This window comes from Podarcis melisellensis, assembly GCF_964234715.1.
Source record: "Podarcis melisellensis genome assembly, chromosome: 8".
NCBI lineage: Eukaryota > Metazoa > Chordata > Lepidosauria > Squamata > Lacertidae > Podarcis > Podarcis melisellensis.
In genome coordinates this window covers 81,597,388-81,614,242 of record NC_138540.1, presented here as the reverse complement: position 1 = coordinate 81,614,242, position 16,855 = coordinate 81,597,388, and the positions used below count along the sequence as shown (strand labels likewise).

Genomic DNA, 16,855 nt, shown 5'->3' with positions numbered 1-16,855 from the left:
TGGGAGGTTATAAGGCCCATTTCAAAAGACAAAAGATGAAGGCACTACGTGTGTTTGGCATGGTGGGACAGCTCTGGCCTTGCTGGAGAAGGAACAGAAGGAATGAGAAGGCCTGCTTGGTTGGAGCAGGATGTGCTCCTGCCCATCTAAGGCACACGAGAAACCCGGGATTTTCAAGGGAACCGCGCTGGGCATCTAACGGGATATAGCGTCCAAAGAAGCAGCATCTCTCCAGGACCAGCGCGAGATACAGCATCCTCATCTCTGGGCCTCGGGTGGAAATCCAGCCTCAGGGCTCAGACATACATAGCCCTGGACATGATAAAGGCCTTGTCGGTGGACATGGGAGCCATGGCGGCCTCTTCCTCCGTGGCTGCGAAGGAGAGCGCGTCATAAATGGGGTTGATCTGGTCCAGATATTCGTCCTCCATGCTGGGGCCAGCGTCTGCCGCCGCCTCTCGCTCTTCCAGCGTCGGCAGCTCGTGGTATCGCGGGGCCTCCTGCAGAGGGAAGGAATGGATTGGTGGTTTGGAGGGTGGGAATATTTACTTAACTGCTGTCCCACCCCCACATCCCTTGTTGCATCCCACCGTGTTTACACTGAGGTGGGTGGGAGGCTGTGATGGTGGACCCGGGTTCCTGAATTCAGTTCCCGGAGCTGGAGGCTTGGCTTGGAGACAGGAGCAGCCAAATCTGAACTGAAGTGGAGACCATGCTGCTCTGATGACCAAGCCAGGGCCTGATGACCATGTCATGGCTTCCCCCATGGAATTCTGGGAGCTGTAGTTCACTAAGAGTGCTGAGCGTTGCTAGGAGACCCCCTATTCCCCTCCCAGATCTGCAGTTCCCAGGGTGATTTGGCAATCAATGACTCTGGGAAGTGCCTATATGTGATGGGAAAAGAGGTCTCCTAACTTCTCTCAGCACCCTTAACAAACTACAGCTCCCAGAATTCCATGGGGGAAGCCATGACAGTTTAAAGTGGTATCATAGCTCTTTAAATGTATGGTGTGATGGTGGCCAGGCCAGGCCAGGCCAACCCAGAGGCGTTATCCTGGCTGCCAGTCACAGGGGTGAACATTGCATGCTCTCTCTGTGCTGAGCTCAGCTAACATGGCCAAGCCCAAGCCCCAGACTAGGAGGGCCCTAGTTAAAGCTGTGGGGGCTGGATAAACACGTCACCTAAGAGCCGTGCCACAGGGGACTTGTGGCACAGACTATGTGGCACCTATTTCTTGTTCTTTCTTGTAATCAGGGCTGGCTCAAGACATTTTGCTGCCTGAGGCAGAGCAACAAATGCTGCACCTCCCTCACAAATCAAGGCTCACCAAGAATTTTGGGACTTAATACAATAATAAAATAAATAACAGTTCATGGCCCCTTCAAAACACCGCAATTCAGCTGTCTAAGGTGGACATTTGACACTGCCCAATAGGTGGGCCAGCCTTCAGTGTTGCCTGTTGGTGTGCACAGAATTAGTATATTGATTCTGAAGGGAAAGTAAAGGTACCCCTGACCGTTAGGTCCAGTCGCGGACGACTATGGGGTTGCAGCGCTCATCTCGCTCTATAGGCCGAGGGAGCTGGTGTTTGTCTGCAGACAGCTTCCGGGTCATATGGCCAGCAAGACTAAGCCGCTTAGTCTTCCTGCCGTTTACCTTCCTGCCGGAGCTGTACCTATTTATCTACTTGCACTTTGACATGCTTTCGAACTGCTAGGTGGGCAGGAGCTGGGACCAAACAACGGGAGCTTACCCCGTTGCAGGGATTCGAACTGCCGACCTTCTGATCGGCAAGCCCTAGGCTCTGTGGTTTAGACCACAGCGCCACCAACGTTCCTCTTGATTCTGAAGAATACCTGGCAAACAAACATATCTGGAGCTAGCCCAATTGTGTTGGAAACACAGGTCACCATTTGTGGGAGCAGCTAGTTTGAAGGGCAGATCTGTTTTGACCAGCACTATGAAGCACTGTGCAATCCAAGAGGCAAACGCCAGGATCCTAAGCAATGCTGCTGAGAATCCAGAAGCACAACCTCAGATTATAGGTAGTGTAATGCTTTTGTGTCTGCAAAAGTGTGTAGCAAAGGAGGGGTGCTGAAGCAGCCCCTTGCCCTCTGCTCCCTACGCATCTTGCTTGGTCCCCCTTTCTATATTGTAGAAAACTCACCAAGCCTTGCCCACAAGTTTGCAAATTAATTGCTACATTTTGCAGCCATAAGGACTAGAAACTTTGAGGACTTTAAAAACAAAAAGGAAGCCATGAGTCTCAGGATTCTCTGGTGTGCGCTCGACAACCAAATCCCACGCTCTGAGAGGTACGATTGCAGATGGGCAGGAAACATCGGTGGAGTTGTGTGTGTTTGTTATACTGATCTTCCTCATGGGGCCCTGGGGTCAGCATGGGCTATGTTATGTACTGAAGTTCTCACCCTGGGCCAGCAGGGGGATACTGTAGATAGTTATGCAAATAAGGGATCGAAAGTGACGTTCAGTGATTGGATAGTTTTAGAAAATTGTTACAGTTCCGTTGTACTGGAGCTCTATATAAACAGGCTGACTGAACCCTTCAGTTCAGTTCTGTTCTGGCCTGTGATTAAACAAGAGCTGTTTGAAGAATCGCTGTGTCGTCTGATATGTTCACCCACAACTTTAACAGGCTAGGTTTTCTCTCCAAGGCAAACCCAAGAAGCTGAATCTCAGGGTGTCAGAGAGGATCCTGTTTCAGAGGGCTCAGTCTCCTTGATTGCACCCCTTGTGCTCAACGCGGGCTCTTCCCTAGAGAAAACTCCTTGGCACGGGCTCCCCCTCACCTCCATTGCGGTGGCAGCGACCCCGCCAAAGAGATCGTCTGTGGTGCTGGGTTCATAAAAGGGTGCTTTGAGCGGGATACTCTCAGCCTCACTGGGAGTGGGGACCTGGAATAAACCAGAGATGTGGGGTGAAGACGGGAGGGGGCAGCCTGAACTGCCGGAGGAAGCCAAGAGAGAGAAAAAGCTCCCTTCCCAGAGTCAGAATAAATTCCAGGATACTCTCAGCCAGAGAGGGAGAGAGCCGCCAGCACACCCAGAATTGCAGGTAGTTCCCTCCCCATCCATCCCTGGTCGCCTTTGCCTGTCTGAAGGGCTTCTTAAGACTCAGCCAACCACCTCCTAACCTGCTGCAGGAAGAAACTGCTGCAAGCAACCCTGCCCAAAAGCTTCACCAAAGCCTCCGGCGTCTCTTCGTCCTCAGCCAGCCATGGCAGGGCCATGCGTATCCTGCCATTTCATGCAAGCACCGCACAGATATTTGCTCTGGGAGCCTACGTTCATTGGAGACTCCCAGCGTTCTGGTTTTTATTTTCTAAAAAGCAAGTTGCTAGGCCTTATGGTTTGCAAAGAGAGCTTTGCCCGAGAGTGGGCAACGCCTGCTGAAATCACAGCCTAAGAAGCCCTGCTGGGTTAGGTCAGAGGCCCACTGAATCCAGCATCCTGTTCCCACCGTGGCCAGTCAGGTGGGAAGCCCGGAAGCAGGATCTGAGCACAAGAGCAGCCAGAGGGAGTAAATAAGGCTTGCAGCGACAGAGAGAACATGCATTGCCCCACTGAGCTCTTGGCCTGGCCCCAGGAAGAGCAGAAACAGAAGGGAATAAGCAAAAAGCAACAGATATTGCACACACTTCAACAGTGAACAGGTACATTAAAACCCAGCTTTTCTCAATTCAAGGATTATTATTATTCTTCTAACCCAGTCAGATGGGAGATGATGATGATGATTAACAGCATCCTCTTTCAGCACAGAGTACAAACAGCCCTGGAAATTAGTAGGCTGATGATTGCTAAGCATGCGAGGGACGGGTCTTGCCTGTGCAGGGGTGGCTTGGCCAGCGCCAAGGACGACATTGCCAGGTAGCTGCTGATGAGCCCTGAAAAGCCTGCTCCCTGCATTCTCTGGCCATTTCCCACCACACCTGGGAGGGACGTTGGCCAACTTCAGCTACAAAGGCAGCTTCTGTGGCTCAGAATGCCTAGAGGCCATCGAGGTACGTAGGACATCGTTTTGGGCAGTCTTCAACAACCGGGCACCCTCCAGAGGTTCTGTGCTGCAATTCTCATCAGTCCCAGGCAGCACACCCCACTTTTCCCAGAAGCTCTTTGGGGGCAGGGGGGGGTCTATGTTGGGCCAGCCAGTGTCTATTAGCCTAAAGTACCTCATGCAGTTGGCAGGTAGGGCTGGGGGTGGAGAAGGACCATTTGTAGATACAGGGAAATGTGAGCCAGAGGACAGGATCACACTTCAAAACGACAGAGAACTGGGCCAAAACAAACAAGATGAATTTTAACAGGGAGAAATGTAAAGTATTGCACTGGGGGGGGGGGGGAATGAGCGGCACAATTATAAGATGGGTGACACCTGGCTTGAGAGCAGTACATGTGAAAAGGATCTAGGAGTCTTGGTTGACCACAAACTTGACATGAGCCAACAGTGTGATGCGGCAGCTAAAAAAGCCAATGCAATTCTGGGCTGCATCAATAGGAGTATAGCATCTAGATCAAGGGAAGTAATAGTGCCACTGTATTCTGCTCTGGTCAGACCTCACCTGGAGTACTGTGTCCAGTTCTGGGCACCACAGTTGAAGAAGGACACTGACAAACTGGAACGTGTCCAGAGGAGGGCAACCAAAATGGTCAAAGGCCTGGAAACGATGCCTTATGAGGAACGGCTAAGGGTGCTGGGCATGTTTAGCCTGGAGAAGAGGAGGTTAAGGGGCGATATGATAGCCATGTTCAAATATATAAAAGGATGTCACATAGAGGAGGGAGAAAGGTCGTTTTCTGCTGCTCCAGAGAAGCGGACACGGAGCAATGGAGCCAAACTACAAGAAAGAAGATTCCACCTAAACATTAGGAAGAACTTCCTGACAGTAAGAGCTGTTTGACAGTGGAATTTGCTGCCAAGGAGTGTGGTGGAGTCTCCTTCTTTGGAGGTCTTTAAGCAGAGGCTTGACAACCATATGTCAGGAGTGCTCTGATGGTGTTTCCTGCTTGGTAGGGGGTTGGACTTGATGGCCCTTGTGGTCTCTTCCAACTCTATGATTCTATGATTCTAACACCAGGGTCAAATAGACAGAGCCTTCCTTGCCCAATGGCACCCAGTGAGTTTGACAGCTGAGCTGGGGAGGATTTGACTCCATCTCCCTTTGGTACAGGTCCTATCCACTTTCGTCCCGGGCCCCAGCTCTACCCTAGAAGTTATCACCTGGGATCTGCAATTCGCATGGGGACAGTTATAATTTTGTCCCCTCAAAAACCAGTCCAAGAGACCGAAAAAATAACCCCGTGTGTCAGGAGCATATCCTGGCTACTTCAAGCCACGGATACTTACCGGTTCTGTTTCGTCAGACAACTGGCAGGGTGGGGGCGGCTTATAGGCAGGTGGTCCTTCCTGGCTGCAAAGACGGCAGGAAGGAAGATGGTCAGGTGAGGATGTAAACTGCCAAACTACTGACTACCAGGGCTGGCTAGCTGGAGATAATGTGCTTTAATGTGCTTTAGGTGGGTCAAGGGAGCCATGGACTCCGAAAGGTTGAATACCACTGCTCTAGGTAGTGGGTGTTAATCTGAGTTCAGGTAAAGAGATGCCAGTGAAAAGGGCCACCTTCTCAAAAGATGGCAGGCCAGATTTAAAGGGTTTGTTGACACCCAGTCTCTGGTCTTCCAGATGTTGCTGACTTGCATCTCCCAAAAAAACCCATTCAGCGCTGGACAATGGTCAATGGCTGGTGGCAGCTGTGGTCCAACAACATCTGGCAGGCCAGAGAGCCCCTGCGATAGAGAATCAAAACGGTGAGCCTATGATAAAGGAATAGCAAAGGACCTAGGCAAACAATGCAGACGGGAAAAGTGCAGAAATAATTACATCCATCGCCAACCTGGTGGCTTCCAGATTTATTTTTTCAAATGCTTTTTATTGATTTTCACCTGGTGATATTGTAGCCATCCCGTAAACACATATTTTATATTATCATATGGTTTTAGTCTCCACCCATTCTCAGTTTTCACTAAAATATCTTCATAGGTTACTCTCTTTCCCTCCATGTTTATTTTTTTTATTGTCAACACCTCTATCGGAGATGGTGGTGGCTTCCAGATGTTTTGGACCGCAAAACATCTGGAAGCCACCAGGTTGGCAAAGGCTGAGCCAATCCCCTAGAAATTTGGGTCACTGTTCCTGCATTGTAGACCCACCATATTGATTCTCTGTTGGGGCCTCACTGCGAGAAGCCAAGTTACAGGGAACCAGGCAGAGGGCCTTCTCGGTAGTGGCACCCGCCCTGTGGAACACCCTCCCACCAGATGTTAAAGAGAGCAACAACCACCAAACTTTTAGAAGACATCTGAAGGCAGCCCTGTTTAGGGAAGCTTTTAATGTTTGATGGATTACTGTATTTTAATATTTTGTTGGAAGCTGCCAAGAGTGGTCGAGGAAGCCCAGCCAGATGGGCGGGGTAGGTATGTATGTAAGTATGTCTATGTATGTACGTATCTCTAAATAAATAAATAAATAAATAAATGTTGTTGCTATTAATGAACTAAACCGCTTTCATTTGTTTCAGTTAGAGTTGTGTGAGCCTGTGGTGTTAGTTGCCAGTGACACTTCACCTGCCCAATCTGAACCCAGACCAACCGTGGCAGGAGGATGAGGAAGAGAGGTTATCCCTTTCTTGCCATGCCCCGTTGCCCATCTCCCAGCCCCCCTGCGCTCTATCTGGATCCTGGCCCTCAGCCCCGAGCAAACTGAGCCACTCACTCGTCGTCCTCGCGATCCATCCGGTTCTTCTGCTGCTGGCGGCAGATCAGGATGCCGGTAGCCACCACGGCCACGGCCACGATGGCCGCAATGAGGCCACCAATGATCCCCCCTGTGGTGCCTGCCCCTTCCATGTTGGGCTTATCTGGACAAAAGAAAGAAAGAAAGCAGCGCTGTGAATTGGAGGCCATGTGAACATGTGTTGCGCATCAGGCTTCTTCAGGAGTGGGGGAGCTTTGTTCCTGTAGGTGTTGTTGGGTGGCATGGCCAAGATCAGGTGTGATGTCTGGAGCTAGAGTCAGGCGTATGTCAGTAAAAAAAATACCCTGTGTCATTGAAGTTAACTATTCAAAGAAACCAAAACAGTGCAGGGTCATGTTGTGCGGATGCCTGATGATCATCTCCCAAAGCAACTACTCTACTCCGAACTTGAAAATGGAAAGCATAATGCTGGAGAACAACAAAAGAGGTTTAAAGACTCTCTCAAGGCAAATCTAAAAAAAAGTAGGATAAACACCGACAACTGGGAGACACTGGCCTGCGAGTGCTCCAGTTGGAGAACAGCCTTTACCAAAGGTGTCGTGGGTTTGGAAGAGGCTCGAACTCAGGACGAAAGGGAGAAACGAGCTAAGGGGAAGGCACGCTTGGCGAATCCACACTGTGATCAACTTCCGCCCGGAAACCTATGTCCCCACTGTGGAAGGACGTGTGGATCCAGAATTGGCCTCCACAGTCACTTACGGACTCACTGTTTTAACTGTGTTTATGGAAGACAATCTTACTCGGTTACGAGAAATCACCGAAGAAGAAGAAGAAGAAGAAGAAGAAGAAGAAGAAGAAGAAGAAGAAGAATGATCCCAGCAACTCTTCCCAGTAGGTCTTGCCCCAATGAGGCAACTCTGAGGACTAAAGGTCCCTACCTTCCCACTCCTCTCCAAGGTTCCTTTCCCTGGTTCCTTCCCCAACAGCCTAAGGCTCCATCGTCTTGTCTCTCTTTGCTCTGCCCTCTTCTTTTCTCTGAATGTTCTGGGAGATCATGCGGGAGGGGAGCTGGCTGAAGCAGGACAGAGGGACTCCCTGGATTCTCCAGCAGCCAGCTTCATCTCTGTCTCTTGGCCCTCTTCCTCTCCTGCCTCTGATTCTGCACTGCTCTCTGCCCCAGTCTCTTCCTGCTCACCAAAGCCTGTTGCCTCTTCAGCTTCGGACAGCTCCTCCTCCCAGTCTGCACCCTTTGACCAGACACTAACCATCCCGCCTTCAATAACTGGCTCTGGGCCTTCTTCCCCTGGGAGTTCCCCAGCTGCTGCCTCCCACCACTCATCTACATCCAGCCATGACAGGTAAAGGAAGTTGTAGTTCCGCAAAATGTGGCAGGCTACAAGTTCCCCATTTCTGACCTACGCAAGACATCAAACCCCCCCCTCAAACATTCAGAAAATCCACCGCTGTGGCACCCAGGAGCAGAGAAGCTGTAGCTCTCCAGATTCCGTCAGGCCACCGGTCTGATCCAGCAGGGATCTTCTCATGTTCTTAGGAATGATGGGAGTTGTAGTCCAACAACATCAAGAGGGCTGCAGATTCCCCCCTCCTGGGCTCCTTCCTAGGTCAAAGGATAAGTCTGCGTGGAGCTGGCACCAAAAGGCAATTTTAAAAGCAGGCCTGAGAGTGATGGCCACACAACTGTCATCTGTACCTGGAGTCACCCAATTCCACCAAGCAGATCTCACGGGTGAAAACCATTCTTTAAAAAAATAAATCCTGCACCAAGGTAATCCAAACTGTGCAACAGGTAAAGGCGAATTCAGCTACCTGTATAACTTACGCAAAAAAAAGGAGAGAGAGAGCGTTTGCATGGTTTTCTTTTTTTTATTATTCAAAATTAAAACAAGACATATTATCCAAAAACATATCATCCTTGTTTCCCCCCCTTTTCCTCCCTCCCCCCTCCCACAGAGAACCCCCCCGCCCCCACCCCCCAACTTCCCTTAGTTCCAGTCTTTGGTTTCTCTGAGACTGCTGTTTTCTGCATGTTACAAAGTTGTATAGATCCTCAAACTATTTAGGCCAGTTCGCTTTGTTGCGTCTTCAGATACTTTGTAAAGGGTTCCCATTCATCCTTAAAGTCACAGTTATCCTTGTCCCGTAGCTTGTATGTCAGTTTTGCCAGTTCTGCATAGTCCATCACTTTTTCTTGCCATGATTCTTTAGTTGGGGTTTCTTCAGTCTTCCATCCTTGTGCTACCAGAACTCTCGCGGCCTTTGTTGCACACATGAAGATGTTTTTCAGCTTTTTTGGCAGGTCTTTCCCTACAATCCCCAACAAAAATGCCTCGGGTTTTTTAACAAATGTTAAATGGAACATTTTCTTCAAGCATGGTTTTCTTTCCTTTTCACAATTTCCTACAAACATGGGGATGAGGCAAGGCCTCTGGTTATTGGAAGTCTCTTTCAGCAACTGCTGCTCTGAGATTTCAGCTGGCCAAGTGGGGCTCACCTGTTTTCAAGCCTCCCCTCTGAACAACTGTGGCTAGAAAAGGAACTCTGAGGTTCTCAGAGAGCTGGGTTTGGCAGACACACAGCTCAAGCCTGTTTGGGTGTGAACGGACACAATGCTTTTCTACTTCCACTACAGGGAGCAAATCTACTCAACAAATGCCAGGATGAATGTGTGGTCTCCAATTACTGATGCTGCAAATGGTCACCGTGCTGATTTTGCACAGGTTTTAAGCCATAATTTAGTTCCCGGCCTGTAATTTTTCCATTTACAGTAATGGCATTTAAGTGGACACCGGTGTTTACAACCTCTCTGCGGCAGGGGTGGGGAACCTGCATCTCTCTCATCATTCCTGGCCATGGGCTACGCTAAACTGAGCCTGCGAGGAAGCTCTGCAACATCTGGAAAGCCAGAGGATCCACACCTCTGCCCATGTGCCTATACAGTGGTACCTCGGGTTACATACGCTTCAGGTTACATACACTTCAGGTTACTTACGTTTCAGGTTACAGACTCCGCTAACCCAGAAATAGTACCTCGGGTTAAAAACTTTGCTTCAGGATGAGAACAGAACCATTAGCTAAAGTGGTGCTTCAGGTTAAGAACAGTTTCAGGTTAAGAACAGACCTCCAGAACGAAGTTCTTAACCCAAGGTACCACTGTATATATTCCTCTCATCCAAAGATAACAATTCATGCAATACAGTCATACCTCGGGATGAATACACTTCAGGTTGAGCATGGTTTTCTTTCCTTTTCACAATTTCGGAATATGTTACTTTCGGGATTCGCCGCTTGCGCATGCGCAGACGCTCAAAATGACGTCACGTGCATGCGCAGAAGCGGTGAAACGCAACACGCAGATGCGCAGTTGCGTGTTACGTTCGCTTCAGGATACAAACGGGGCTCCGGAACAGATCCCGTTCGCATCCAGAGGTAGACAGTGTGCATTCTAGTCCGCAAAGCACCATGCCCCCAATACATGTCTAAATCTTTAAGGTGCCGCAAGACCCGTTATTGTTTCTGCTGAATTGTGATCGTAGAATTGTAGAGTTGGAAGGAAGCACGAGGGTCATTTCGTCCAACCCTCTGTAATGCAGGGATCTTTCTGGCCAAAGTGGGCCTTGAACATGCAGCCCTGAGATTAAGAGTCTCATGGCTCTTATAAACACACAGCCCTGCGTCTCATAGAGAAGAGAGCTCTCAGTGGCTGCCGGCCACAATGGCTGTGCTCTGCTTCCACAGCCAGAGCTAGCAAAACTTCCGAATACCAGTGGAAATCGCAGGAGGGAAGGGTCTCTCTTGGGCTCAGGTCAAGCTTGCAGATTTCCCTGGGTGATCCCACATGAGAATAGGGTGCTGGATTATATGGGCTGCAGGCCTGATCCATCAGGCTCTTTTTATGTTTTCGTGTAAACCCAGAACAGGGCTTTAACTGGCCGGGATTCTACATCGTGTTTTTTATTATTATTATTTCTCTTACTCTCCAATCTTCAACCACTAGGTGGCACCTTAATTCTACGCTGCAGATTAGCAATTGCAGGGGGTTTGTACTGGCAGATAGGAAGGTTGAATGGACTGTGATTCACACCACAGAGGGAAAGCAAGCAGCCCGGTTTCTGCTCTCCCCTGGTGTCCCCACCGCACCCATCCTGCTGCAGTTTCAGGGAATGGACTTTTGGGGAAGGATGAGGGCAACGCATTCTTCCAAGTTGGAATTCCTGGCCATGGGAAAAGAGCAGGGAGGGAACACATAAGAGGCTCCCCCATGACCCAAGTCTAGTTCTAGGGATGGCAATCTATTGATTAGAGAGGGCTGCACTGTTATTTATTATTCTATTACTTATTAGATTTATGCACCGTCCTCACTGCAAGATCTCAGGGCGCCTCACAAGATAAAACGCCAAGTAAAAGCACAAACGAAACAACTAAAGCTGAAACGTTCAGACTGACGTCATCCACCGCACAGCTGCCCTGTGCAAAATCAGGCACAGGAGAATCTCAGCTATCATAGTTTTCAACAAATATATACCTGCCACTCCCGTCCTGAATTGTTTGCGACGCAACAAATGGCTGCAAGCAATCAATATTTATCTGCCAAGTTTCTAGCCCTGAACACTCGGAAGCGTAGGGGTGAACCGCCGCCGAAATCTCGGAAGGCGCAGATCAGGATTCCCGCTAGCCAGGTTGCCTTCCTTTCGCCGCGGTTAGCAAGGAGTGATATAAATTATGCAAAATAGAGATGTATGGAGGCGAATGAGCTCAGCGTGCATAATTCATACGGCCTGTAATGCGCAGCTTTTCTTCGGCACACAATTGATGTTTTAAGCATAAGGGTGAAGGCAGCCCTGAGAGGGGATGAATGCCGGGATTTTGCCTTTCATCTCTCCTCAGCACTTTGAAGAGAGCGAGGCCTGATGGCTACAGTGTGTGAGTGTGAGTCTGTCTGTCTGTCTGTCTGTCTGTCTCTCTCTCTCTGTGTGTGTGTGTGCGCAGAGGTGCATGGGAAGTTTCTGGGTTACAGGCCTCTGTTATGAAAAAAAATAAAGAATGAGGTCCAGCGGTTAAGCTAAGGTCACTGACCTTTTTGGCCAGTAGGCGCGTTAACGATTTCAAGAGAGTGTTCAAACAACCCTTTGAGTTGTTCTCCCACCCGCCCAACCTCACATGCGTACACAAACACACTTGGCTTTTCTACAGAGTCTGGGTAAAAAGCATGCCCTCCAACTTTTCTCCGATGAAAATAGGGGTGTCCATGCCTGTGGCGCTGTGGGTTAAACCACAGAGCCTAGGGCTTGCCAATCAGAAGGTCGGCGGTTCAAATCCCTGTAACTGGGTGAGCTCCCATTGCTCAGTCCCAGCTCCTGCCAACCTAGCAGTTCGAAAGCACCTCAGTGCAAGTAGATAAATAGGTACCACTCCGGCGGGAAGGTAAACGGCGTTTCTGTGCGCTGCTCTGGTTCGCCAGAAGCGGCTTAGTCATGCTGGCCACATGACCAGGAAGCTGTCTGCGGACAAACGCCGGCTCCCTTGGCCTATAGAGTGAGATGAGTGCTGCAACCCCAGAGTCATCCACAACTGGACCTACCAGTCAGGGGTACCTTTACTTTACCTTCAGAATCAATAGCGGCTTAGTCATGCTGGCCACATGACCTGGAAGCTGTATGCCGGCACCTCGGCCAATAAAGCGAGATGAGCGCCGCAACCCCAGAGTCGGCCATGACTGGACCTAATGGTCAGGGGTCCCTTTAACTTTACCTTTATGCATGAAAGCATGGACAGTCACTGCCAGTCAGGGCAGGTAATACTGACTGAGATGGGTAAAAAAAGTAAAGGTCCCCTGGACGGTTAAGTCCAGCCAAAGGCGACTATGGGGTTGCGGCGCTCATCTCGCTTTCAGGCCGAGGGAACCGGTGTTTGTCCACGGACAGCATTTCTGGGTCATGTGGCCAGAAGGACTAAATCGCTTCTGGCACAACTGAACCCTGTGATGGAAGCCAGAGCACACGGAAACGCTGTTTACCTTCCTGCCACAGTGGTACCTATTTATCTACTTGCACTGGCATGTTTTCAGACTGCTAGGTTGACAGGAGCTGGGACAGAGCAACGGGAGCTCACCCCATCTTGGAGATTCGAACCACCGACCTTCCGATCAGCAAGTCCAAGAGGCTCGGTGGTTTAGACCGCAGCGCCACCCGCGTCTGAGATGGGGCATTGGCCTGACTCACCATAGGTTATGTTCTTATGCGTTGGGTCTCTGCGACTGCACCTTTTTACTGGCCTGCCAGGGAGAAATGAAGCAAATGAAGGCATGTGTGTGTGTTTGTGTGTGCTTGCATCACTTTTCCTTGCCAGGCAAAGTGCCCACTGCTCAATTTCCTCCTGCTTAAGAAGGCGACAACCCCTGTCGTTCGTCACTGCCGTCAGACGCTCTGGGGCTTTTCATGGCACAGGGCACCCCGGCTCTGCCCATCACATGCCAGAAGGTTGCGCAAGGCCCATCAGGAAAGGAAAGGAAACACACATACACACCCTCAACCCACAGAGAAAGTGTGCTCCTGTCCCCTCCCTTGCAGTGGAAACTTCAACAGGACTAGAACCTTTGTCCTGGCTACCTGGAGCTCAATTTCTATGTATGTTTCTCTCTTTTTGGGTCAGACTTCGTGCATTTTCTCACTGGGCGGCCTTGCACAAAATCGGCGTTGGCTCCCTTCTGCATTATGGGGATAATAACTACTACTTCACAGAACTGTTAGAATAATGTACATAGGGATAATGAGGCAACGCATGAGGAGCACTTTTAAATGAAATTAGAGTCGACAGCAGGCTTAAAAAAAAAGAAAAGCCCTGACCCATCTTGCTGCTGTGCCTTTAATAGCATCCCAAAGTGCAGCAACCTGAAAGCAAAGCTTTTCACGGCAGGACGATCAGCAGAATCACTTCAAAAGCCAGCAGATCAAGTGGCACTCACAGGCGCAGGAGCAGAGGCAAGGGGGGAAAGTTGGCAATCTTCAGCACTAATTAAAGGATGGGTGAGGAACCTTAGGTGTATTGGAGAAATATGGCCCTGCAAACCTCTCCGCTTGGCTCTCAAAATACAGTGGTACCTCGGGTTAAGAACGTAATTCGTTCTGGAGGTCCGTTCTTAACCTGAAACTGTTCTTAACCTGAGGTACCACTTTAGCTAATGGGGCCTCCTGCTGCTGCCACGCGATTTCTGTTCTCATCCTGAGGCAAAGTTCTTAACCCGAGGTACTATTTCTGGGTTAGCGGAGTCTGTAACCTGAAGTGTCTGTAACCCGAGGTACCACTGTACTCCCTAGGCCAGGCATGTCCAAAGTCCGTTTTGGGGGCCTCATCCGGCCCCTGAGGCAGTATCTGTCCTGGGGTAAAATCCTTTAAAAAAGCACAACAACCTTGGTTGGCCCTCGCGCATGTTCACTTCATCAAATCTGGCCCTCTTTGAAAAAAGTTTGGGCATCCCCAGGCCAAACTCCTCAGGGCCCTGCCCCACATTTCCCTCCAGTGCTTTGTCGGCTTGGGGTGTATAGCATCACAGAATCGTAGAATTGTAGAGTTGGAAGGGCCCCTGAGGGTCATCTAGTCCAACCTCTTGCAATGCAGAAATTTGCAGCTGCCCCATGCGGGGATCGAACCTGCAGCCTTAGAGTTATTAGCGCCATGCTCCAACCAACTGAGCTATCCAGGTATCTTTGGATGGCGATAAATACACTTCATTGCCTGGGTGGAGAGAGGAATGCACTGTTGCATGCAGAAACCTCTTGTCTTCAGGTCAAGACTCTTCTATCTGGCTTCCTTCAGAAGGAAGGGTAGGATATAAATGGACGAAATAGCAATGATAATCTTCTGGAATGTGGCCCCCAGGAGGCTAATGTGGCCCTCAGGCAGAAAAGGCTTCCCCACCCTTGATACTGTATATTATTATTGTTGTTATTATATATTTATTTCTACCCCACCATTTTCCCTGCCAGGAACATAAGGCAGCTTGCAGATTTTTTTTTTTAAAAAAAATCTCATTCCTTCTAGACCTGGGCTGGGGAACCTTTGCCCTTCCAGGCACTGCTGGACTCCAACTCCCATCAGCTCCCACCGACAGCTGAGGCTTATGGGAGTTGTAGTTCCGCAACAGCTAGAGAGTTGCAGGCTTCTCTGCCCCCGCCGTCCCAGATCCAGGGCAAGTGCGGCCAACTCCTTCCTTCCCAGACAAGGCCATCTGTCGCCTTCCCTTCGTGTCGGGAGGCAAAAGCACCAGAGGTGCGAGATTGAGAGGTGATAGGCAGACCTCCGCGTGCCATCTTTTGGCTGCCAGCTTGGCGTGTTCATCCACTAACTGATCCCCTCCTCAGCTCTCCTGGGAGGACCCATAATTACCCACAGCCCCATCCATTATGCATGGGCCAGCTTGGAGCAAGTGGCGGCGCGTGGATTTCTCTCGCGGCGGCTCGAAATTACTATTTTCAAGCAGAGGAGCAGGTTTCCAAAGGAATCCTTGCGACGCCGGCCCTGCTGCCAAGGAGCTGGGCGCAGCCAAGGATGCCCAAATCCAGGAGGGGAAGGAGAGAATCTGCAACTTCCTGGCGCGGGTACAAAGAGGAGGAAGCGAGGCTGCATGATCTGGGTTGCCCTCCCTCCCTTGGAGCAGGCTTGGTCAACCTGGCGCCCTGCTGATGTTTTGGAGGGCAGCTTCGAAACATCTGGGGGGCACTGGGTTCGCCAAGGCTGTGTTGAAAGAGCGAGGGGAGGAAGCGAGTAAACGAAGGAGAGAGAAGACGTGGGAAGATGGTGAAAAGGAGGAAATGTTTTCTCTTACTCGGGGAGGCTTAAAGGATTAGACTGTTCCGAGCTTAGAAATGCCTCTGACTGCGGGGGAATATGACAGCCACACATCCGGAATATGAAATCAGAGGATCACAAAAAGCAGGGAGAGAGAGAGAAGATGCAATTTGATCAAGCCCACTCATCCACTCCCACCCAGCCGAAAGAATCTGGCACAGACGTCTTGGCCACAGCCCGGCCGTGCAGTGATAACAACAACAATTTATTATTTACACCCCGTCCATCTGGCTGGGTTTCCCCACTCACTCTGGGCGGCTTCCAACAAAATATTAAAAATACAATAAAACATCAGACATTAAAAACTTCCTCAAACAGGACTACCTTCAGATGTCTTCTAAAAGTCAGATACAGTGGTACCTCTGGTTGTGAACAGGATCCCTTCCGGAGCCCCGTTCGCAACATGAGCAGAACGCAACCCACGTCTCCACGTGCGCGGGTTGTGATTCGCCGCTTCTGCGCATGCGTGTGATGTCATTTTGAGCGTCTGCGCATGCCCGAACGGCGAAACCCTGAAATAACCCTTTCCAGTACAGTGATACCTCAGGTTACAGACACTTCAGGTTACAGACGCTTCAGGTTACAGACTCCATTAACCCAGAAATAGTACCTCGGGTTAAGAACTTTACTTCAGGATGAGAACAGAAATCGTGCGGCATCAGCGGGAGGCCCCATTAGCTAAAGTGGTACCTCAGGTTAACAACACTTTCAGGTTAAGAACGGACCTCCAGAACGAATTAAGTTCTTAACCCGAGGTACCACTGTACTTCTGGGTCGCCGCGGGACGCAACCTGAAAAGACGTAACCTGAACCTAACGTAACAAGACGTAACGTAACTACAAGAATGACTGTAGTTGTTTATTTCCTTGACATCTGACGGGAGGGCGTTCCACGGGAGGGCGAGCCAGTGTGGTGTAGTGGTTAAGAGTGGTGGACTCATAATCTGGTGAACCGGGTTCAATTCCCCGCTCCTCCACATGCAGCTGCTGGGTGACCTTGGGCTAGTCACACTTCTTTGAAGTCTCTCAGCCCCACTCACCCCACAGAGTGTTTGTTGTGGGGAAGGAAGGGAAAAGGAGATTATTAGCCGCTTTGAGACTCCTTAGGGTAGTGATAAAGCAGGATATCAAATCCAAACTCTTCTTCTCTTCTTCTTCAGGGGCGGGCGCCACCACCGAGAAGGCCCTCTGCCTGGTTCCCTGTAGCCTCACTTCTTGC

At 50.1% G+C, this 16,855-nt stretch overlaps 1 protein-coding gene across 2 annotated transcripts in view; it reads right to left on the bottom strand.

Annotated features, from left to right (window-relative positions):
* Positions 1-16,855, bottom strand: part of NECTIN2 (nectin cell adhesion molecule 2) — a 93,832-nt gene that overhangs the window by 2,310 nt on the left and 74,667 nt on the right. Inside the window, exons 6-9 of one of the 2 annotated variants that reach the window (XM_081922193.1) lie at positions 6,791-6,935; positions 5,366-5,429; positions 2,812-2,916; positions 1-500 (exon numbers count right to left, since the gene is read on the bottom strand). The exon at positions 1-500 is cut by the window's left edge and continues 2,310 nt beyond it. In XM_081922193.1, the coding sequence (XP_081778319.1) occupies positions 297-500; positions 2,812-2,916; positions 5,366-5,429; positions 6,791-6,935 (518 nt within the window). In that variant the 3' untranslated portion in view covers positions 1-296. The remainder of the gene's footprint in view (positions 501-2,811; positions 2,917-5,365; positions 5,430-6,790; positions 6,936-16,855) is intronic. The other variant, XM_081922195.1, reaches the window with a different exon arrangement.